Source organism: Nelumbo nucifera, chromosome 1 (assembly GCF_055504915.1).
Source record: "Nelumbo nucifera cultivar China Antique chromosome 1, China Antique-T2T, whole genome shotgun sequence".
Taxonomy (NCBI): Eukaryota; Viridiplantae; Streptophyta; class Magnoliopsida; order Proteales; family Nelumbonaceae; genus Nelumbo; species Nelumbo nucifera.
The window spans coordinates 132,856,970-132,881,106 of NC_142649.1; the positions used below are offsets into that span (position 1 = coordinate 132,856,970).

General features: G+C 39.6%; 1 protein-coding gene across 13 annotated transcripts; it reads right to left on the reverse strand.

Moving 5' to 3' along the window:
- Positions 1–239: 239 nt before the first annotated feature.
- On the reverse strand, positions 240–23,440 carry LOC104608218 (protein SPA1-RELATED 4-like). Of its 13 annotated transcripts, none has more exons than XM_088894310.1 (10): positions 23,088–23,414; positions 21,759–22,813; positions 21,492–21,649; positions 4,483–5,207; positions 4,238–4,410; positions 3,946–4,092; positions 3,499–3,810; positions 3,028–3,087; positions 888–1,180; positions 717–764 (listed from the first exon to the last, which is right to left on the reverse strand). In XM_088894310.1, exons 2-9 carry the CDS (start codon positions 22,596–22,598, stop codon positions 923–925), a joined length of 2,673 nt encoding a protein of 890 aa, XP_088750436.1. In that variant the 5' UTR covers positions 22,599–22,813; positions 23,088–23,414; the 3' UTR covers positions 717–764; positions 888–922. The 13 variants fall into 13 exon arrangements, 10 of the variants coding, with proteins under 10 accessions (XP_088750434.1, XP_088750433.1, XP_010272439.1 ...); XM_088894309.1 differs by having other exon boundaries at positions 21,759–22,898; XM_088894306.1 differs by having other exon boundaries at positions 4,238–5,207; positions 23,088–23,412.
- Positions 23,441–24,137: the final 697 nt, after the last annotated feature.

Genomic DNA, 24,137 nt, shown 5'->3' on the forward strand with positions numbered 1-24,137 from the left:
ATATTATTAAAATTCGGTTTTAACTGAAATAACCAAAAACCAAACCAAAAATTTCAGTTTCGGTTATTTTGGTTTTTCTAAATTTCGGTTTCAGTTTCAATTTTTATTTTTTTAGTTTAATTTTCAAATTTTCAGTTTATTCAATTCGGTTTTTAACTGAATAAACCGAATGCTCACCCCTACCCAACTTTGCCTTGGGCACTGACAAGACACACTCTTCACCAATAAACCAAACAAAATTACCCAACATAAATTTTATATATGATTATACATTTCAATTTTTAAGCATTACATTAAATATACATAACTCGCTCACTCTCTCTATCTACCCCTTTTTGTGATTTATTCTCTTTTTTTTCTACAGTTCACATCACCACATTCGCCTGACCCAAGTTTCAACTCTCTCGGTTCCAACGCCAAAATTTGCATCCCATAGTTTGCATTCCCCTTGTTGGCTGCCAAATATCAAATCTCAATTTCAATCTTACAGCTGGTTCTGGTTTAAGGTTTCCTCCTTTCTCATTCTTTTCCTTTAATTTGTTTTTCCTCTCAAAACTCCTTTACCATTCTAAAATCTAAACCATCTCCAGAAGTTTAATATTCCCTGTTGAATTGGCTGCAAGTAAGGTGGACGACTGGGCACGCCAACACACAGACGAAATGAATTGTGAGGCATCGTCAACTTCACGTCCGGACAATGGGTCTGTACTGCCAAATTTGAAAGAAAGCATTGGCATAGGGAAAGCTTTGTGGTAGATGAATACCTGTTGCATAAAAAAGATAAGATCATTGAAGCCTACGCAATAGATGTAAAATAATATTCTGGATACAGTGCATTCATGCAGCTTCCCCTTTTCGTGTCCACTTATCAACAATCATACTCTTACCTGTTGTTTTCATGGTTCCAAGAGTGAGTTTGCCCCTAATTCTGAGTCCTGATCTGCTTACCAACACAGCTTCCAACATGACATGTAGCTGCATATCTCAAACATGATTGCTGTCTTAAAAGTACAATCCCATTGATGACTAACATACAAGTACAAAACATGTTTGAGATGTTGGAAGCTGCGTTGGTAGAAGATCTGGGCTCCTTAACTCTTTCCTGAGACGTATCTCCAGTCTTGCTTCTGACACCAGAAGTAACAGGCAGACACCATACCTGTTGAATCTCCATTCTCCACTGCAACTTAGATTAATAAAATAACAATATTTCCCAGAAAACATCCTAATGTTTTAGAATGTTTCATAAACTAATATAGAATTTAAGAAATTAACCCATTCAACAAGCAAAACAATTGTGACTTGGGCAAGAAGACTCATGAACCAATATGCAGAAGCTCTAAATAAGTTTAGAGCTTGCAGACTGAACTGGCTCTGTCACCATATATCTGTTTTGTTTGCAAAGTGGTGTGACTACTTTCCATTTTCTAATCTCCTATTATTTTCACCAAAAATAAAAGATCTCCTATCATCTTGTCTCTAGTATTTTAGACTGTTTTTTTTTCTTTTTTGGTTGCAGTTGGAAGCCTCCAGAGTTGTGTAGAATTTTCATCAACTCATTTTCCTCTTCACTAAAAGTGATACAAGGAAAAAAAATCCTAGCTATCTTTTTTGGACCAATTCAATTTGACAACTTGACAAAGGAGGAACTATTAGCTTGGCTGCAAGGAATGATTTTGGGGATTTCTCTCAATTACAGGAACATTATAGTGGAAGGTAATTGGCTATGCAATTGAAAAGAACTATATGGGTCCAAAGACCAGCTAACAGTTTCATTGATGTGTTAGTAAAATAAGGAGTACAAAGGGATTGATCATAGTGGAGGAATGTGTTCCCATCAGAACCTAATTATTGAATGTAAAGAATGAGAACAATGGGTTAGGCACACGAGTTGGCGTAAACTTCTCCAAGAGGTGCTAGGTACACTATTTGTACATGAAATGCCAATCCAGCCATAAGCCTGCAACTACCATTTTATACTACAGTACATCCTTCTGTCAAATGCTAAGAACCTTTTCTTTTACAGATGAAAATATCTTTATTTTGGTACGGTTCTTAACTAATATTTTTTCCTTAAGAAAGAACAAAAATTAATATTTTGTTTTTTTCCTGGAAGGCTCACTAATATACCCATTCTAGTAGGAATGTTAACTACTTTCATGTGCAATATAATACATCAATGCATTTCTGAAGATCTAAGAAGTAGCAGAATGTGAAACAATGACATCCCAGCTACAAACTTATCTTAATATAAATTAAATGGAATATTGAGTCAATTGGGCACCTTATCATGTGAGACACTAATGATATAAGAAGCAGCAGAATGTGAAACACCTTAATAATACGGTACGTCAGTCATTTATTGACATGACATCCATTTAAAGATGTGTTGGATGAATGAAACTAAAGCCATATTAGTAGCATTTTAATGGTAAAATCTCAGGCTGGCAAGAGTGAACCACGGATTAAAATCTGAGGGTGGCTACTTTGTGTAAAAAGATGCCAAAAGTTAGGACTGTATCCAGTCTACTCCTCCCAATACCCCAAAAAGCTGGGACCAACATTGGGCAATGGCCTTAAGTTTACTCATCAGCTAATTTTCCTGCCACTCAAAAAAAAAATTAACAAAAAAAAAAAAACTATGACTTGGTCTGACAGTCTTGTTTTAGGAACATTGATTGAAGAGATGCCAATCTAAACTTCTGTTGAATGGAATTAACATTAGGGCATTCAAAAAGATATAAATGCCTAATAATACACATGTAGGCAGATCCACATTGCCATATTTGAGGGTTTGAAATCCCAAAACCCTGTCCACATTGAATCATAACACCCATGTCCATTCGTGCAGATCATAACTCAGGATATGCTTTTTATCAACAGCAACTTTCAGGCAAAAAGGAGACAGTATTACAAAAAAAAAAGGAAAAACCAGCTTCCCAACATATTATGCGTGACAGGAAGAAGCTAATGATATTGTAGGTGAGAAAGCTATTATGTAGTTAACAACTAAGCTAACTTGCATACCTCATTTGTTTCTGAGCCTGTAGCAATGTACCCATCATATATAGATAGACCTACAAAATTCTGGAACAAGCAGAAAATGTATCAGCAAAGACATAAAGAATTGAAAAACTATCAAGGGTGACAATAGCATCTACATAAAGACAATTCCAAAGTCATCTAAGCAATATAAGTTTATATTATTCCCTTATTAGTTATTACTTAACATTCTAATTTTAGTTTGTGGCAAATTTATTACATTCCAATGCAAGTATCATGTTCCAATGCAAATTTATTTTGCCATTTCACTGAGGATGTGCCCAAGCAAAACCAGATGCTTCAAGAAAGGAATTCAAAGACATGGGGGGGAAGGGACTGGGGAGGGAGGTTGTGACGCATTGACCTTGTGACTGATATCTAAATGAACATAGAATAAATTTGCAGAAATCTCTAGGAGCAAGAGGAAGAGTCTTTTAATTAAATGAGAAGGTGCACCTTTACATTTGTATGCCCTGTAAAGGTTTGAAGTGGACTATCAAGTACATGAGATGTGCATGTTGATAAATCCCATAGCTTCAGTGTGTTATCCGTGGATGCAGAAACAAGAGTCATTGAATCTATAAACTTCACAGAGCTCACAGTCTTGCTGTGACCTATTAATGTAAACAATGGTACTTTTGCATTACGAAGATCATAGCAATAGATCCTATGATCTGCTGAACCAATTGCAAGTGAACGTGCAGAATCTGGAGGAAATTGAACACAGCAGACATTGGCTTTTGTTCTGATTGTACCAATACTTCCTCCCTGCAGTATCACCCCATGTAAGAAAAGCAACTTATTATACATCCAGGTATAAAATAGATATAGTGATCATAATTAGATGACTGCAGTACGTTTAGTTTCAAAGCTGACATCCACCAAGTGCAGAAATAGAATTGCCTGATTGATATTCCAAAGTTTAATGGCACCATCATCACTTCCGCTAGCCAACCTTGTCGGATCTGCTGATGAGAAGTCAATAGACCATACACGCCTCTCATGCTCCTTCATTTCCACGAGTACTTGGCTTCTTGTGACATCCCACACCTGAAAATGTTAGGAGCAACTGAATTATAATAAATATCAGAAACAAAAATACATTTGAAATGCCAACCTCATAACCAAACACAACGGTAGATTCATAGGCAACCAATAGAAATATGGATATAGATATGCATAAGGCTTTGCCTACCTGTACAACACCTTCAAAGTCACTTGAAGCAATCTGATTCTTGATATAGCTATTCCAACATATACTGCTTAGTTTTGATCTACTAGCCATCTCAATGACAGGATAGTGAATGTCACGATCTTCATTTAGGATCATGTCACATTCAAAAACTTTAATTTTCCTATTTACACCAGCTGTAGCAAAAAATTCTCTATCACGATCAAAACCCAAGGAGCATACTAGGTTGGAAGAATTTAACAGATCACCTTGCTTCAAGTCTGCTTTTACTTTTAACTTGCTGAAGGATAGATATTTGCACAGGCCCTCAAGAAATGGATTTATCCATCCACTCTTTCTACTTCCACTATGCCCTTCCTTAAATGCCAAATTATCTACAGAACTTCCTTCTGTTACCACAATAGATCCTCTACCACCACTACTGATTGGTGACCATCTAGCTACTGGTTTCCCTGTTAGCTTCACAAGTCTGCATCTTGTTGAAAAATAAGCTGACTCCAGTTTCTTAAAGTTCTTCATTAATCGAGAATTTTTGGACAAAAGAATTTCATGATTCTCTGACTTCTGAACCCCATCTAGAGGCTCATTAAATTCCTCTTCACTAGTGACCTTTAATCCTGGTCTAAAGCGCTTTCTGGATGCCAAACTAGCAGAATCCTCATTTTTTATAAGATTAATTGCTGTGTCATCCACCTTCTGTAATACAGAATGGTCATCCTTATTCAGATCTAGGTATAAACCTCCTTTTTTCTTAAGCATCTTCTGTTGCTTCAGAACCTCTTCAATGTCAGAAGACAGATAACAAATGGTATCATGCAACTTATCAGCAGCTTCTTGTTTCCTTTGTTGTAGCTGCAAAAGAAATTCCAGCAGCAACTCCTGCTCCTCTATTTCCTCCCTTAGATTTATTGCTGCTTCATGATCTTCAAAGTTAAATCTTGGTTCATTGAGGAACTCACTTTGTAACACATCACTGTCATACATCATACCAAAAAGGCTAAGTATCATTTCGTCTATTATGAACAAATGACTACTAAGTAAATACAGATGCTAAACACATGTCCACAGCCACATTATTTGTTTCAAAGCACAAAGATTTAAAGACATGATCAATGCAACAACAGATGAAAGAAATCTGATCAAAGGTGGGAGCAAGAGGTTGCTCCAAATACCAAAATAAAAGTAATGGAAGTCTTGAAGTCTGCAGATTCTAGATTTTGAATTCCAGAATAAGAATGGCCACCATAACTAACCAAAAATCATAATAATACAAAAAAAAAAACTAATGCTGCTATTAATATCTGACTATATGAAGTTAATGTAATCATATATAGCATTCTATAGATTATCATCATCATCATCATCATCTATGCCTTATCCCAACTATATGCGGATAACATACTATACATCAATGCATAAATAATATAACAAGGACTAGCACTCATAATTTCTTTGGTACTCAAGATACCATTCCATTAATATGTCCCTCCCCACCTTAAAACGTAAATTAACCTTTCCTGGTAACTCATGGCATAGCGCAACTCTCCCCTCCCACCCCATCTAAGGTTCACTATTGTACCCAGAGATCAGAACAATCAGGGGCCCTTAGAGCCATCAAAGATCAAGTCACCCTCTATTTCCACCCTCTCAAGGCCTACAGAATAAAGAAATCACTTGTTAAGATTTGAGTCTCTACTCTCTATGGCCAATGGGCCCTGAAAAAACCAGAGGTATTGCCCTTAAGATCACCAAAGGCACCTCGAAATCCAAATGGTGGGAAATTGTAATACCTATGAACAACTTCCTGTAAATCCAATAGGCTAAACTTATAAAGATCAAAGCAAAATTGATCTTTTTTTTTGAAAGATCAAAGGAAAATTCATTAAACTGAAAAAAAAAAAGGCCGAACATCTCAAGAAAATGGTTGTCTAGTTGACAAACCAACTACAAAACAGAAATGACACTGAAAAAGAATCAAATGACAAGGATTCAACTCCAAAGAACTCCAGATTCTCAAACAGATCAGACTCATTCACTTGAACAAACTTAGGAAGACAGAGAGCTCAAACTTCCATCAAAATTCCCATTCCTGCAATCAAAAATTCAATGCTCCACCCATTCTCCTCCCTCCTTCCTTCTCTCATTCCCTTTTCTTTTTCTCTTCTCTTTTCCTTTTTTCATACTTCTCAAATGCTATTTTCGCGAATCCTTCCCCTCCCCAAAAGACTAAACCAAGAGACTTTCCTATCTCAACCTCCCTCTCCACCAATTTATTAATATTCACCTTCCCATTTTGAATTATTTCCTTGCCTTCTTGATCCTTTTGTATCTGTTCTGCTCTTTCTCTCTCTCTCTCTCTCTCTCTCTCTCTCTCTCTCTCTCTATTCTTGTCCCCAGTCTTTGAAGCTTCTCCTTCTCCTTGTTTTCCTCCTTGCCTCTACTGTATGCCTTGAGTTTTACTGCCTGCATCAACTTCTAAACCATTTGCAGCATCTCTTTTGATCAGACATTTCTGGGAACTAGAGTTTTCCTTAGGTCCAGTCCTTTTTGTAAATTCTCTTAAATCTACAGCATGGACCATTCCCGACCAATCCTTTCTTGAGACGATGAAAAACCTTGGTAACATGAACAAACTGTCCATTACTGGAACCTCTTGTTCTCCTCAATTTCTCTGCATTTTGGTTCTCTAGATTAGTTTGTCCCAAGTCGGTTACGACTCTTCTCCTGCCTAGCTCCATCCCCAGCTTTCCAATCAAAATCGAAGACCACAACCCTTCTTCTTTGTCTGTCCCTTTAGGCTCAGTTTGGAAAGAGTACAAATGCAAATATGTACAGTGCAAAACCATATATTTTGTATGTATTTGCACTGTACATGTTTTCATTTGTACTCTTTCCAAACTGAGTCTTAGTTTTTTCATCACTCGTTATCTTCCCCATAACCTGAGCCATCTCCCTGCTATTAACTCCACATAAAAGTACCCTTCTCTCTGATGAATTTCCTTATCACAGTTTTCTTCCATTTCAGCCCTTTCCGCCACTCCATCACCCTCCTTAGTCCCATCTGTGATTAGTCATTAAGATTTAGTGGGTTAGATTTTAATCTCTTCCTTATATGCTCTGTAAAACTGTAGCTCAAGTACATCTCCACATAAACTTCCACTAGTAAGTGGAGACATGAAACTCATCAGAATAAGTATGCCAACAGCCAACCCTAGGTGGTGTAGGGAACCCAAATAGACTTAAATATGGACATAATATTTTCTAACATTTTTGGATAACAACAAGAGATGAAAACAGGTGATTGATAGTCTCCTCAATCTTCTTGCACAAGACACTTGCATAAAAGGACAACATCCATGTTTTTAGTTTTTCATTCAAGGTTTGAAGTGTCAGTGTCAGTGGAAATATAGGTCATCCATATATAGGAAAGATATCAAAATTTTAAGAAATATCATATGGAACATGATGAAAATATTGTATAATATGTAGAAATATACAAGTGTATTTTATCAAATGATAGAATTATAGATACACACCTTCAGATGTTATCTTGTTCCAAACCATTAAACAAAACCAAGAAACTAAGGTTAATAGACAAAATAATAAACTGTGAATTTGTTCTATGTAGACTTTAAGAGTTAAAACTACATATTAATGGAGTAGGTTCAAGCAAAAGTTAAAGTAACAGAAAGTGCAAATGAATCTAATAGATCAACCAAATACTATTACACAAACAAAAACTAAAATTTAAAGTCACATCCAAAAAGAACTTCAGGATGGCTCAAAGTGGTCATCATCTCCATTAGGCATACAATAAAACTGATACTCCACATATCTACATAGCACTGGTAGTTTTCTATGGGGATTGTATCCATTCCAATAATATTTTTTATCAATACCCCATGAAAATGGAAATGTGTTATATGCCTTAGGAGAACTCACCCTAAAAGCTAGTTGTTAGAGGGAGGGAACCCAAGCACATATATACCCCACAATAGCATCCCATACTTACTGACGTGGGATACCTCACATTAACATTTCATACTACCAACATGGGACAAATGGATCGTAACATTCCACCACGCTCCGCAGTCCCGGCACCCATGTAGGCTGGTTTTGCACTAGTCCACCTAGTCACGACCGAACACTGCAATACCAACGTCACCACCTGCGCCGCACGATTAAAACTAGGAGGCATAGTGTAGGCTCTGACACCATTTGTTATGTGCCTTAGGAGAACTCACCCCTAAAAACTAGTTGTTAGAGGGAGGGAACCCAAGCACATATATACCCCACAACAGCATCCCATACCACCAATGTGGGATACCTCACATTACCATCCCATACTACCAACATGGAAGCAAGGAAACTCACCTGGCCTTGGTTACCACCTCAGAGATCGGCCAGCTTTCCAAGGCCAAATGAACACATGAGCGAAGGATTTGGCCCAGGGAAGGAAGATAGCATCCTGGGTAAGCCCAGAATTATGAACACCGGCCCACCCATTCCCTTCAAGAAGCTATCGTGGGCCGAAATGCAAGCCTGTAGAGAAAAGGGTCTCTGCTACATTTGTGAAGAATGATTTGGGCCGGGTCACCGGTGTAAAACAATGCAGATCTACACCCTCCAAGATGACACCGAAGACGGAACTGAAAGTAGGATACATCCCAATGAATTGCCAAGATTCAATTGGGCCGAAGAACAGCAACCGACACCGGAGATACCGCTCTAGGCCCTTACCGGGCTCAACTCCCCACAAACTGAGGGTTTCAGGGCGAATCAAAGGATGACAGTGTCCATACTAATCGACAATGGAAGCACCTTGAATTTCATAATGGGAGTGTTGGCCCAACAACTAGGGCTACCAATCCAACCCACAGCGGCATTCAAGGTCCACGTAGCAAATGGAACATCTCTCCCTTGTGAAGGCATCTGTACAAGCATTGAACTGTAAAGCAAAGGGCAGCCATTTGTGGTGGACTTATACCCACTCGAGCTTAGTGGAGCCGATATAGTATTGGGGATACAATGGCTGAGACAATTGGGGCCGGTACTATGTGATTGGGCCCAGTTGTCAATGGAGTTCATGACAAATGGGACCAAGATCCGCCTCCAAGGTATACCAACCAGAGGCCCAAGCCCAATCAGCCTCTCATCTTTCTTGAAACAAGCCCATGAACCCACTCAAACCATCCTCTGGGAACTCACTCAGACAAGGCCCATGCTAACCCAGGCCCAAAATGCAACCACACAAGAAGAACATCAACAACAGCTGAAAGCACTCCTCCAGCAATATGCAACAGTATTTTAGGAGCCAACAGATCTACTGCCTTCACGGGAACATGACCACTGCATTCCATTACTTCCAGGAGCAGCCCCCACAAACGTAAGACCCTATCGTTATCCTCAATTTCAGAAAAAAGAAATCGAGAAGCAAGTTAAGGAACTATTAGAAAAACAATTCATCCAACCAAGTCATAGCCCATTTTCTTCCCCAGTCCTCTTAGTCAAAAAGAAAGATGGGACATGGCATTTCTGCACTGATTATAAAGCACTTAATAACATCATCGTCAAGGATCGGTTCCCAATCCCGGTGATTGACGAGCTCCTGGACGAATTCAAGGAAGCCTGAATTTTTTCCAAACTAGATTTACGGGTTGGCTATCATCAGATTAATGTGCACACGGATGACATATACAAGACTGCATTTCACACGCTTGATGGACATTATGAATTCTGGGTCATGCCCTTCGGGCTCACAAATGCCCCAACAACATTCTAGTCCCTCATGAATGATTTATTTCATCCATAACTATGCCGGTTTATACTGGTTTTCTTTGATGATATCTTAATTTACAGCCCCACATGGGCCCAACACATGGAAGATCTAGAAGTCACCTTGAAGATTCTCTTGCAAAATCAATTATATGTGAAAGCATCCAAGTGTGCTTTTGGACAATCCCAAGTACACTACCTCGGCCATGTGGTAGAAGGAAGCGTGGTAATGGAAAACCCCAAGAGAGTAGCAAGCATCCAGCAGTGGCCCACACCTACAAGAGTACAAGTGTGGAGGAACTTCGAGCCTTCTTGGGCTTGACAGGATACTATAGCCCCTTCATTAGCGGCTATGGCCTCATTGCTAGCCCATTAACACATCTACTAAGGAAGGATGCATTCACATGAACTCCAGAAGCCCAACAGGCCTTTGAAAATCTCAAAACGGCCCTGTCTTCACCACCAGCATTAACATTACCTGACTTCAACAAAACACTTGTTATAGAATGCGATGCATCAGGTCAAAGGGTTGGAGCTGTATTAATGCAAGAAGGGAAACCCCTTGCCTTCTTTAGTAAAGCACTTTCAGTTCAGCGAGGATCTAGCTCAGAGTACACAATGGAGCTGATAGCCATAGTCTTGGCGGTCTTACATTGGCGTTCCTATCTACTGGGGCGCAAGTTCATAATCAGAACTGATCATCAAAGCCTCAAATTCTTACTGGGACAGAGAATTCTATCACCAGATCAGCAACGTTGGGCCTCAAAGCTCATGGGGTTCGATTATTCAATTAAATATTGACCATGAGCAACCAACAAGGTTTCTGATGCACTGTTAAGACACCCAAAACTGCAGCAGCTACAGGTCTCTCTTCAGCCCATAGCTAAACTTTGGGACCAAATTTGGGAAGAGGAAGCAACCAGTCCCGAACTGCAACAGACAAAAAACCGCCTTTCACAACAAGCTGAGCCTGATTACATGGTCAAAGGGACCTCGCTTTATCATAAAAACAGGTTAGTACTACCAGCCAACTCAGCCCATATAGGCCCATTGTTAGACTACTTTCATGTGTCAGCCATAGGGGGTCATTCAGGGGTGCTCCGAACATACCAACCCCTTCCGGTTCCCACCCAAGTTTGGGAAGACATCTCGATGGATTTCATTACTGGGCTTCTGCTTTCAGCAGGTAAATCAATGATTTTGGTAGTGGTAGACCGTCTCACCAAATACGGTCATTTTATGGCATTAGCACACCCATTCACAGCCACAACAGCGGCCGATGTTTTTGTACAAGAGATAGCCTGCCTCAATGGATTCCCCAAATCTATTTTATCAAATAGGGATCCCGTGTTCCTTGGTACATTTTGGAGGGAACTATTCTGGATACAGGGAATTCAGCTAAGGAATCAACTAGCTACCATCCTCAGTCAAATGGACAAACCGAGGTAGTCGACAAATGCTTGGAGACTTACCTGCTTTGTTTTACAGGGTCCACACCCAAACGTTGGACCCAATGGCTCCACTGGGCTGAATAGTAGTATAACACCACCTATCATGCAGCTGCGAGAATGACAGCTTTCTGTGCCCTATATGGTCGAGACCCCCCCGACTTACTGCCTTACGAAAAGGAGTCTTCTTCGGTGGCTTCATTGGAGGAAGCATTGACCCAACGGGATGCTACTCTACAGGAGCTCAAGCACAACCTGGACAGAGCACAACAGTGGGTGAAGAACGCCTATGACAAACACCATCAGGAAGTGGAATATCAAGTAGGTGACTTTATATATCTGATATTGCTCCCCTACCACTCACTATCAGTAAGACAACAACACTGGAATAAGCTATCTCCATGCTACTTTGGGCCCTTCAAGATTGTCAAAAGGATAGGCAAGCTTGCCTACCACTTAGAGCTACCGGAACACTCAAAAGTTCACCCTGTATTCCACATTTCAGTAGTGAAGAAGGGGCTCAAGCCTGATGTAGTAAGTCAGCCCACTCTACCCAAGTTTACTCAAGACATGGCCTTAGTCACTGAACCCCAATCCATTATTGACTTTCGTTGGGTAAAGAAAGGACACCATGTAGAACTTGAAGCTCTAGTAGTATGGTCAATTACCCAAGGAAGATGCAACCTGGGAGCCTTATATCCAACTCCACCGCCAGTTTCCCCATCTTGACCTTGAGGCCAAGGTCAATCTTGACAAGGGGGGTATTGTTGGGACAAGCAACAACATTGAACCCAGGCCGGTGTATCGGAATAGCCAGCCCAAACTCAAGCCCTACAAAAGAAGGAAGCCACATCAGCTCTCAGGTCCAACTAATGATAGGTTGGCATAACCGAATGCAACAAGAAGTGAGAATTAACTTCCAAGATTTGTAACAAGAATGTAACAACCTTCGTGTATAAATACAATCGGAGGAAGTAACAGAGCAAGCATTCAAACAACTCGATCTCCCTCTCTCTCTCTCTCTTCTCAGGAGGTGGTTCCTCATTAGAACCCTGTGTCAGGCAGTTCCTAACAAAATGTCATAGAAATATTAGGAAATATGTCAACATTTTAAAATTTAAGCAATGTTTTCACCTCCATTGAGACATCCCAACAAGAACTGATTTCGTAAAAGATTAGAAGAGATGAAAAAGGTGATTGATCATCTAGTTGCTCTTATTGCACAATATGCACACATAAAGAAGGGACAACATCCAAGTTTTGCACCTCCCTTGAAGCGTCCACCTGTATATTCTCAAATACACAATTTCTCAACAAAGGCTCCAATTTCTGAAGGGGTGCATTTGAGCCATAAGAGCTTTGACAAAGAAAACTTGGGGGTTAAAGCATGAAAATCCATGGGGTTACAAAAGCAAGAAGAGATACTTCCCCTACAACCCACCAACCAAACACAACAACCAGTTCCTTCAACGTATAGAGCAATCATTTCAAAAGGTATATAACTCTATTCTTCCTTGAAGATTCTGAAGATGTAGATGATAATGATAGTGGTAGTCTGAGAGGAATGGTTGAAGTTTCTATAATTCAAGAAGAGCTTGTAGAAAACATCCCTATGGAAGAAATTTCTGCAGTACATAAGAAGATGCACTAAAAGTGGTGGTTGAAAAGAAGTTGAAACTAGCAAAAAAATAAGGGATGTTCTTTCTGGGTGGGAAAGGATATGCAAGAACAGTGCTTGCAGAATTAGAACAGAGAGAGAGAGAGAGAGAGAGAGAGAGAAGATAAATCCTTCCATATGTGATGATGGTGTAGGAAGCAGACTAGAAGTAATGTTTTCCCGTAAAGAGATATTGGTTGATGATTTTACTGTTTGAGTTGGTGGGGTTACTTCATGGTTTATGGTGAGGGGTTGGTGGATTATAATTTGTATATGTTGAGTTGGGCCAATTTCTAGTTATTGGGCCCAGTTATTTATCTTTTATTTTTAAGTTGTTAAGTTAGGAAGTTATTGGGCTTTAGGCCCATTAGTTTATGCTTTTTAAGTTGTGACTGTTCAGCTACTTAAGTAGCCGTCCTACTAAGGGCATTCTTGTAATCTCTTATTCTTTTAATTTGAGTATATAATACGAAGAGGGGTTGGCGGCCAGAACTAATTCAATTCTGGTTGACATCCCACTCCTTTTCTTCTCCTTTCTTCTCTCTACTGCTGAAACTCTTCATCTTCTTCTTCTTTCTCTTCACAAGGAATTCATCTAAAACTGCAATCAGTGATTTCTACTTGGTATCAGAGCAGGCCGAAGGTTCCTTGGTCTGTTCTATCATGCAGCCCTAGATCGGCCGATTGCATGGTGATTTGAGAGGCTGATCGAAGATCTCAGGTAAGCCTAGTTTTTGGATTTTTTTGGTGGATCTGTTTTGCCCTGTAGCTAGTCTAGGGTTTCCCATCAAATTCAAGAAAAACTAGAAAAAGGGGGAGAGTCCTATTTCTGTTGGACTCTTCAATTTTGACCTAGGAAGTGGCACCCTAATTTTTTAGGGTTCCCTGGAGTTTTCTGAAGGGGGCGGTTCAAGTCCTGCTTGTTTTGGAGGTCTCTGGAGAGAGCGGCTGCCTCTTCTCTCTTTTCACCCGTCCTATAGAAAAGGAATCTTTTGTGAGAAGATCATTTAGGGCACCAAAAGGGTGTCGATGGTACCAGAAGTGATTTATTTGATATCCTTTCATCTTACAGTAACCTTCTAACCCCTTTTTGAGAATTATGGAGGGTAACGGAGTTGAAAACAAACCCGGGAGTGAAATGGGACCAGTGGGAGGTGTCGGAGACCTTTTTGGGGCTGGGACCATTACTACAGTTAAGTTGGATGGTTCAAATTACTTAGAATGGTCACAATCTGCAAAGAAGGCCATTGGTGCTCGTGGGAAGTTAGGGTATATCACTGGTGAGGAAGTGAAACCCGAAACTAATAGCTCCCGGTGGATACAGTTAAATTATATGGTGATGACTTGGCTGTGTAATTCGATGTTGCCCCATATAAGTAAGAATTTTTTGTGGGCAAATACAGCTAAGGAAATATGGGATGGGGTTGCAGAAACATATTCACAGAGTGAGAATGTTGCTAGGACCTATCAGTTGAGGAATCAGATTATTGCTACAAGGCAGGGAGATAGACCTATTGCGGTTTACTTTTCAGCCCTTAAAACCCTGTGGCAGGAGATTGACCATATGGAGGCAGTTGTTTGGGAAACCACTAAGGATGCAACTGCCTACCAGAAGCTCTTAGAGAATTATAGGGTTTTTGAATTTCTTGCTAGCCTTAATCCCGAGTATGATATTGCAAGACAGCATATTCTTTCCAGGGACAATGTTACTCTCTCCCAGGCATATGCCTTTGTATTAGGGGAAGAGAGCAGGAAAAATGTGATGATGAAAAATTCTGGTTTTGATCAATCAGCCATGGTTAGGACTGTGAAACCTAAACAAGGTGGAGACCGTGGTGGTAGTGAAATCAAGAAGGAAGACAAAAAGGATTTGATTTGTGACTACTGTAAGAAGCCTAAACACACAAGAGATACCTGTTGGAAGCTTCATCATCATCTTGTGACGAATAGACTCAAAAACAAGAAGGGAAATGCTCACATGGCAGTCACTGGTGACATACTGGCCCCTCCTACTACAGCTATTCTGGAGTCTGTTGCAGCTGCTACAGTGAAGGCCGAACTTGAGAGATATGGGCAGTTCTTGAATCAGCGGGATACAATCAGTCCTAATTCAGTAACAGGTGGACAGCTAGGTACAAGTGGTTCTGGTGGAGCACACTCTACTTCCTTTGCTCACACAGGTAGTTCACATGCCACTGCAAATTATGTTTCTACTACAAGTAAGGAGGGACCTCCTTGGATTATAGATTCTAGAGCCTCAGAGCACACGACCCATAATTCCACTATTTTTTCTTCTTACCAGCTCTTTTCTGGCAGAGACGAAGTCTCCACAGCTAATGGATCTCATGTTCCCATTGCTGGGAAGGGGTCTGTCAAGATTAATGATTCCATTTCCCTTCCCTCTATCCTTCATGTTCCCAGATTGAGTACTAACATGTTATCTATTAGTAGTTTGACTAAGAACCTGAGTTGTTCAGTAATTTATTCTCCTGGTCATTGTGTCTTGTAGGATCTGGATTCAAAGAGGACGATTGGGAGTGGTCGTGAATCAGGGTCATCATGTCAGCAAGGATAGTGAGTCGGGGTCTGTGAGTCAGATTATGCTTTGGCATAATCGTTTGGGTCATTTGTTTTTTTTTCTTCTTTGAGTTTCTTATTTCCAAAGCTTTTTGAGTCTGTTAATTTGTCCAATCTGGAGAGTGAAGGTTGTCAACTTGGAAAACATTGTAGACATTCCTTTAAAGCTAGTAATAAAAGATGTTCATCTCCTTTTGATGTTATTCATTCTGATGTGTGGGAACCATATCATGTTCCTTCTATGGGTGGCTATCGATATTTTCTCTTATTTGTAAATGATTTTTCTTGATATTCTTGGGTTTACTTAATGAGATCTCGAGATGAGGTGCCATCCTTGGTTCAACAATTTCATCAGATGGTGCTAACACAGTTCGGGATACGAATTAAGGTGTTCAGACCAAACAATGCCAGGGAATATTTTGAAAAGCACCTTCCTTCGTATCTGGTAAAATATGGTGTTGTCCATCAAAGCAGTTGTTCCTATAGTCCATAGCAGAATGGTGTTGTAGAGAAGAAGAACAAACACATTGTTGAGATTACAAGAAGCATGATGATCACAGCTATTGTTCCAGTTCGGTTTTGGGGTGATGCAGTTCTCACAGTAGTCTTTTTTATTAATAGGGTGCCCTCCTGTATACTTGGATTCAACACACCATTCAGTCTCCTTTTTCCTGAGAGGGAGATGTTCCATATTCCTCTCAAGGTGTTTGGGTGTGTTTGCTTTGCACATATTCTTGGTCCTCACTGCTCGAAGCTTGATCCGAAGGAAAAGAAGTGTGTCTTCTTTGGATATGCAGAAAATCAAAAAGGGTACTGCTACTATGATCCAATTTCTAGGAGTCGGTATATTACTATGGATGTCACTTTTTTTGAGTCCACATCCTTATTCTCGAAGAATCCTTCTCAAGGGAAGTGTTTTGGGGAAGTGAGTGAACAATTTATTCCTCTTCCAGTTCCAGTTCCTATGTCCACTCCTGTGTTTGATCCTCCTATGTCACCTACCTTACCACCTCCTTTGCATCCTGCTTCTCAGTGTTACTCACGACAGAGACTTCACAAGGAGGTTGATTCCACTGCAGAAGAACAATTCACATCACTTCCTGCCGGTTCCTTAGAGACTCCAGATTTTGTTGACACAGATTCAGGTATTCCTCTTGATCCCTCTACTGTTTCGGTTCCCAATGATTCTACTAATCCCATTACAGATAACCTAGACCTTCCTATTGCTCTCAGAAAAGGGAAGAGAAAGTGTACTGCTCATTGTATTTCACAGTATCTATCCTACAGTGGACTTTCTCCTTCCTAGTGTGCTTTCCTTTCCTCTGTTGACTTTGTGTCTATACCCAAGGGTGTCAGTGAGGCTCTCTCTAAACCTGAGTGGAAGACAACTATGTAGGAAGAGATGCAAGCCTTAATTAAGAATCAAACATGGGAGATTGTGGATCTACTAGAGGGCGAGGAGACTGTTGGATGTAGATGGGTTTACATAGTCAAATATAAGGCAGATGAAAGTATAGAAAGGTATAAGGCCAAACTTTTTGCAAAAGGGTACACACAGACCTATGGCATTGATTACTTAGGGACCTTTGCACCAATTGCAAAGATGACTTCTGTTCGAATACGTCTTTCTCTTGCTGCCACATACTCTTGGCCCCTGTTTCAACTTGATGTGAAGAATGCTTTTCTAAATGGAGATCTACAAGAGGAAGTGTATATGGATCTTCCTATTGGTTTCTACAGTGATGCTGAAAAGGGGAAGGTATGCAAACTTAGAAGTCACTTTATGGTTTAAAGCAGTCTCCCAGAGCATGATTTGACAGGTTCAGGAAGGCCTTGGTTGCTTTTGGCTACACTCAGACTCAATCTGACCATACCTTGTTTGTGAAGCGGGGGGGGTCCTTGGTGTCAGTTCTAATTGTTTATGTGGATGATGTTGTTTGTCACAAAAAAATGACCTAAGTAAGATTGACAGTTTGAAGAAGAATCTACACAGGGAATTTGAAATTAAGGATCTTGGAGAGCTTAGGTACTTCTTCGACATTGAAGTTGCAAGATCAAAACATGGAACCTTTATTTCTCAAAGGAAGTATGTTCTGGATCTTCTACAAGAAACAGGGAAGCTTGGAACAAGGGCAGTCAATACTCCTATTGATCAGAATCACAGAATTAATCCATCAGAAGGTGAGCTGGTAAAGGACATTGGGAGATATCAGAGACTTGTGGGGCGGCTGTTGTATCTGTGTATGACAAGACCAGACATCTCCTATGCAATGAGTGTGGTGAGTCAATACATGCATGCCCCACGAGTCCAGCATTGGGAGGTTGTTGACAGGATTCTTTCTTATCTGAAGGGACACCCAGGCAGAGGCATACTATTTGCTAATCATGGACAGTTGAAGCTAGAGGCTTATACAGATGCTGATTGGGTAGGATGCCTTGATGACAGAAGATCTACTTCAAGAGTCTGCACCTTTGTTGGGGGTAACCTAGTCTCGTGAAAAAATAAGAAACAGACAGTGGTGGCAAGATCAAGTGCAGAAGCTGAATACAGGGCCATGGCACATGGAGTTTCAGAACTTCTCTGGATCCGTTCCTTGTTAGGAGAGATTGGTGTAAAGGCAGAAGAACCTATGATGTTGTACTGTGATAACCAGGCAGCAATTAACATTGCCCATAACCCAATTCAGCATGACTGGACAAAGCACATTGAAGTGGATAGACATTTCATCAAAGGGTGACTTTTGGGGAAGTTTGTCTCCCATACATTGCTTCTGATTTGCAGCTTGCTGATGTTCTCACAAAAGGTGTTGCAAGGAGCAAGCTGGAGCATGACCTACACAAGTTGGGAATGTGTGACATTTACTCCTAACTTGAGGGGGAGTGTTGAGTTGTGCCGATTTCTAGTTATTGGGCCCAGTTATTTATCTTTTATTTTTAAGTTGTCAAGTTAGGAAGTTATTAGGTTTTAGGCCCATTAGTTTATATTTTTTAAGTAATGACTGTTCAGCTACTTAAGTAGTCGTCCTACTAAGGGCATTCTTGTAATCTCTTATTCTTTTAATTTGAGTATATAATACAAAGAAGGGTTGGTGGCCAGAACTAATTCAATTCTGGTTGACATCCCACTCCTTTTCTTCTCCTCTCTTCTCTCTATTACTGAAACTCTTCATCTTCTTCTTCTTTCTCTTCACAAGGAATTCATCTAAAACTGCAATCAGTGATTTCTACTATATCTGCTCTCTGTGATTTCTTATGTCAGACTTGTACTTCCCTTATTTATTTTAATGAATTTTCCTCCACTATAAAAAATAAAGGACATCCTTTAAGAGATCAAAAGGGAAATAACTTCTTGATTTTCATGATCAAACAAATCTCTTCTAAGAAAAAGGTCCCTAGAGATATCTAGGGGATGAATAAGAGAAACAGAAGAAACAGTGGAGTTATGGAAGAGGGGTAAAGGAGATCCTTTAAGAGATCAAAAGGGAAATAATTTCTTGATTTTCATGATCAAACAAATCTCTTCTAAGAAAAAGGTCCCTAGAGATATCTAGGGGATGAATAAGAGAAACAGAAGAAACAGTGGAGTTATGGAAGAGGGGATGTCTAGGGAATTTCTCAGTTAAAGGCAGAGCATGGAAACATTCCATGACATTGTGTGCCATGCCATGGGATGCAGTGCCTAGGAGTGTCATTTCATGTGCAGATGCCAACACTATGGGTTCCTCAAAAAGCTCTATCTCAATGTAACACCAGTCAAAGACCAATATTCAATCCAGACAAGAAAAGGGATAGAGTTAAGAATTGCTACAAGATGGGAGTCTATTAAGTAGAGAAGGCCCTTTCCTAATGATATAAGGAGATCCCTTCCCAAACTCAAAGGAAGCATCCCAGCCAGGAAGTTTTGGCCATAAAGACTGAAAAGAACAAAAGAAGAAAACAATAACAAATAATACCAGCAATAGAAGATAAATATATTACTATTTTTTTTTTGGGGGGGGGGGAACTGAAGGAACAATGCAGATGTCCTTATGATTTTTGGACTTCTCTAAATTCATAAAAGGAATGCTGATTTCTGTTTTGTTCCTGAAGTGTTGCTTCTGCTTCTTTGTGGTCTTGCATTACTGTAATCTGGTGGGGGTGACATCTTGTCACCTAGTTATGTTGTACGTTTTTTCCTTTTAGCAATAAAATTTCTTTCTTTATTTATCTTCAAAAAAACTGAAGGAACAATGCAGGAGGATTTTTGAAACAAAATCAAGACCACTAATAGGAATTCATAAGGGCATCTGCTCTCTTATTCCGGACTAGTTGTTCACTTTGAAAGCATAGAAAAGACTGAAAAAGAAAATCAACAGGAAGAAATGATGAGATGTTGAAGTTGTTCATTTCTTGTTATCATTGGGTATTGGAATGACTATCGCGTACCTTTATACCCTTTGAGATATTATCTCCTGGGGGATCCCTTTATGAAATGTGAACCATTTTCTAACATTTCTGCATTTTTATATTTAGTAAGTTACCTCTTACCAATCAAGAAACATCAGCACTGGCTTTCCTAGGTAAAGAACCACACATTTTGTTTCTTCTTTTTTCCCTCAATGGTGTCAAGGAGAGAAGCCATGTCATGACCATTATTCCCAATGTGGAAAGTACAAAATGCACCAGATATGTACATAATGGAATCAAATCTTTTATCTAATTGGTAGCAAGAATTCGTTAGAGATTAATAAGCAAGATCATACAAGCCTAAATTGTAGGATAGGAACGCAAACAAAACAAAGGCAGACAGACAAACTTGTTACATGAATGCCAATAAAACAAAGCTAATGGTCCAAACTTGACCTGGACAGGAGTTCCCAACTGCCCAACCATGAAAATAAACCATCTGGTTAACATCAAAGGGGAAGTTTGAATCCCAAGACTATTTTGATGTGATTGAAATTTGAGTCAACAAGCACATATTGAGTTAAGTACCAAGTTCATAAAAAATATAAGCTTCAAATAATATTGATACTTCCACAGTTCACTTTTTGACATCAAGTTTGTAAATATCTATTGGAAATTGGCACGTAATATAGTTTGTAGAAAACTTAGATGTATATAGATTGTATATAAATATGCCAAATATTCCAGAGCTTTTAAAATATCTCTTACATCAAACACTTAAAACTATAAAAAAGAGAATAAAGCCACAAAAGGAAAATATATAATAAATAATTGGTAAATTTGCACATTTGTTGTATAAAATGGTTCATATTCTAGAGTTCAAGATTTTTATTACTATCATGAATAATGCTAGTAGGTGACACTTTATGCATCAACCCTGACTTTTGTATACTACAGACATGACAAGAACCATATCATGGTTGGTGTATGAAGTGCTTCATGTTAGCATTGCTCTATTGTTATTTAAGTGTTTGACATGACTTCTACTAGTATTACTCTCTTTTGGATTGAGCAATTTATGCATGCCTTTTGTGTTCTCCTACTCCTATATGTTTTCTATCCGGCATCCACCACTCAAGTAGGTTCAGGTTGCCATCAGCAGAAATTGCTCCTGGCTTTTATTGCTATTGATTGAAAGAAAAAATACACAATTAATTTTTTATGCAATTTCTAACAACTAATTATCACTTAGACATAATAAAAGCTCTTTCTTCCATGGTTCTTTGTTACCACCTACTAGCAGGCCTATTATACTGAAAATTACTGATAACAGACACTGGTAAGATTCAAGAACACCATAGCAAATATCAATCTGAAGCTCAAATTGTAGCGAATGTAAGACAAGAAAATTTACCTCATTTTTGGTCTGGTACTTGGCTGAGGGTGCAACAACAACATACAGAAGGAAGCTTCTTTTGGCCATTTCAACAGCAACTGAGGGGGCAGAACTCGATGTCTCAGATTGGACATTGTTCTAAGCTTTTCCTCTATTGAGCTAAATGTGCAGAATAACTGTTCATAAATAAACCAATGATATTGGCTTAAATGAAATAAAAGCTCAGAAAATTCACCACCCAAATTAAATGTTTTTATAAAAAAAAAAGATATACTTAATACAAACCTCAAAAAGAAGGACCCCTAACCGATAAATATCTGAGGAAAAGGAACTTAGAGCACCATCAACCTCTTCTGGACTAGTATACCATTTACTCTCCATATGCAATATTTGTTTCATGGGGAAAGTTTTCTTACTCCCTCCCGCTTCTTCTATGTTCCTGTCATTCTCCATTTTAGTTTCTTCTATCTCATCTATTGATGATAGACGCGTAGCATAGATTGAACTTGACCACAAACAACTGGTTTCTGATGCCTTCTGAGAAGCACCTCCCCCGGATATCTCTGGCCTGGAATCTTCACTGCCTACCCCGCCTGTCTGACAGTGCAAGTCCTGGGGCAAAGGTGAGGTGGAGTTCCGACCTCCAACAGTTTGGTTGTTCAGGGCATCCTCAAATGAATCAGAACCAGAACTTGAACATGAGGCAGATTCGATGAAGGACACACGGTTGAAAGAGGACATTACAAAGCAGGAAGGCCGCACATTATGAACAATAATGCCTTGTGAATGTGCCAGATTCACAGTCTCTACAATCTGCCTGAATATGTGCAAGCACTCCAATGGGTCTACAGATCTTTCCGGTTTGTCCAACCACTGCCTCAAGCTAACCTCGTCCCGTTCTAAGGGATGAACAATAGGACTCACCGACACCGCATGCCCACATGCCCCAGAAGAGCCAAGGTGATTCGTGCGAGTCAGCGGCACCCGGTTTATCTCCTTCCCTCCTGGCATATACCTGGCATTACTGTATGCATCGCCCGAGAAAGGCCGATCACTATTAAGCAATCCAAGGCTCCCACTGGAACTATCAGTTTTTCCCCAACCAGATTCCGATGAACCCTCCATCGCTATCCACCTATAGCAACACCACGGCCACAGAAAACACAGTGGAGAAATCCTATAATGCTCAGACTTCTTCCACGCTCTCTAACTTCCACGGCGGCCATTGTGTATTAACAAACCCCACCTCAGGCTCAAACCAATAGACTATACTGAACCGAAATTGCTCAAAAAGAAGAACATACCACACCACCCCAGTTTCTCAACACAAACGCAAACATCTGTGGAGCACGAAGATAGACTTCTGAAATAAGCTTCAAGCATGTATTTATTTCTCAGCAGAAACAACGTAACCACTTGCACCTACTAGAACCCAGTTGCAGAAAAACCCATTTTCACCATGAACAAAAGAAATGAAATCACATCAAGCAAACAACAGAGAAATCAAACTACCTAGATGAAGCATTTGTTCTTACCACACAAGCTATACAAATTTAGATAATTGGAAGGAGTGGAGAACTAGATAGACAGTAGGGAGAAAGAGAAAGGCAGTACCGTGAGATGATCTGTTGTTGTTACTGCTGGCTCCAACCTGAGAACCGAAACCATACATCCCAAACTTTGATTACATTCGACTTTTTCCCAGCAAAGCTCTCAGCCTCACAAAAGCTTTCTTTTCTTCTCCCAGCTTCTAAAATATGTACCCAAGAAATCTCTTCCACATAAAAGCCCGATACACCATCTCTAAATAAATAACAAAATTTCTTTGTAATAATCTTTGAATCCTCTATTATTACTTTGTGCCTTGTTTCCCATTCTGAGTCTTTCCCCTTCATTATCCTCGCCCCAGTAGACCTGTATCACACTCCTTTATTCCAGACATGAACGTGGCGCAACCACGTCCGCATGCTTTGGGGAAGACAACCCACAATAGTAAATATAGCGGGAGATTGCTAAGGAAACGCGAGTAAGGCCACTCGCGTGGCGTGGTCCTACTTCTCAATGCACCTGCAAAAGCAAAACGACAATAAATCGGCCTGGTCGCCTGTTGGCACTCGAGTTTCTCAGTAACACTAACGTGGGCTAAGGTTTTACCAGTATTTTGGAATCATAACAATCAGTGAACAGTCGCTCTTCCCTTTTTCTTCTTGTATAATCCCAAAATCTACCGCCAAAGTCCAAACACAGTTTATTAATTATAATATTGTTTTTCAAACAGTAAATTTATTAACTTCAAAGTTCAAACTGTTAACTGAACTGTGTGGCCAGTGGTCACTGTTCACGACCTCCATTAATCTCTCTCTTGAAAGACCTCTATTAATCAACATTAGAAATTGTAGAAAGCCATTAAAATAGAAAACTTACTGAAAATTAATCTGCATATTTGTTTAGCTTTTCCAATCAATCAAGGACCTAAAAGTTCAATTTTTTCGTGAAAGTCCTAAAAATTCATCAAAGCATAGATGTCATTTTCTAAGAAAACGATACCACATAGGTGTCATATTAGAAAAAGAGATGCTTTAGAAAATGGCCTCTTGTTTATTACCAATTTTTCAGGAAAAAAAAAAATTACTTCACACCATGTCTTGAATATCGGAAAAGTAT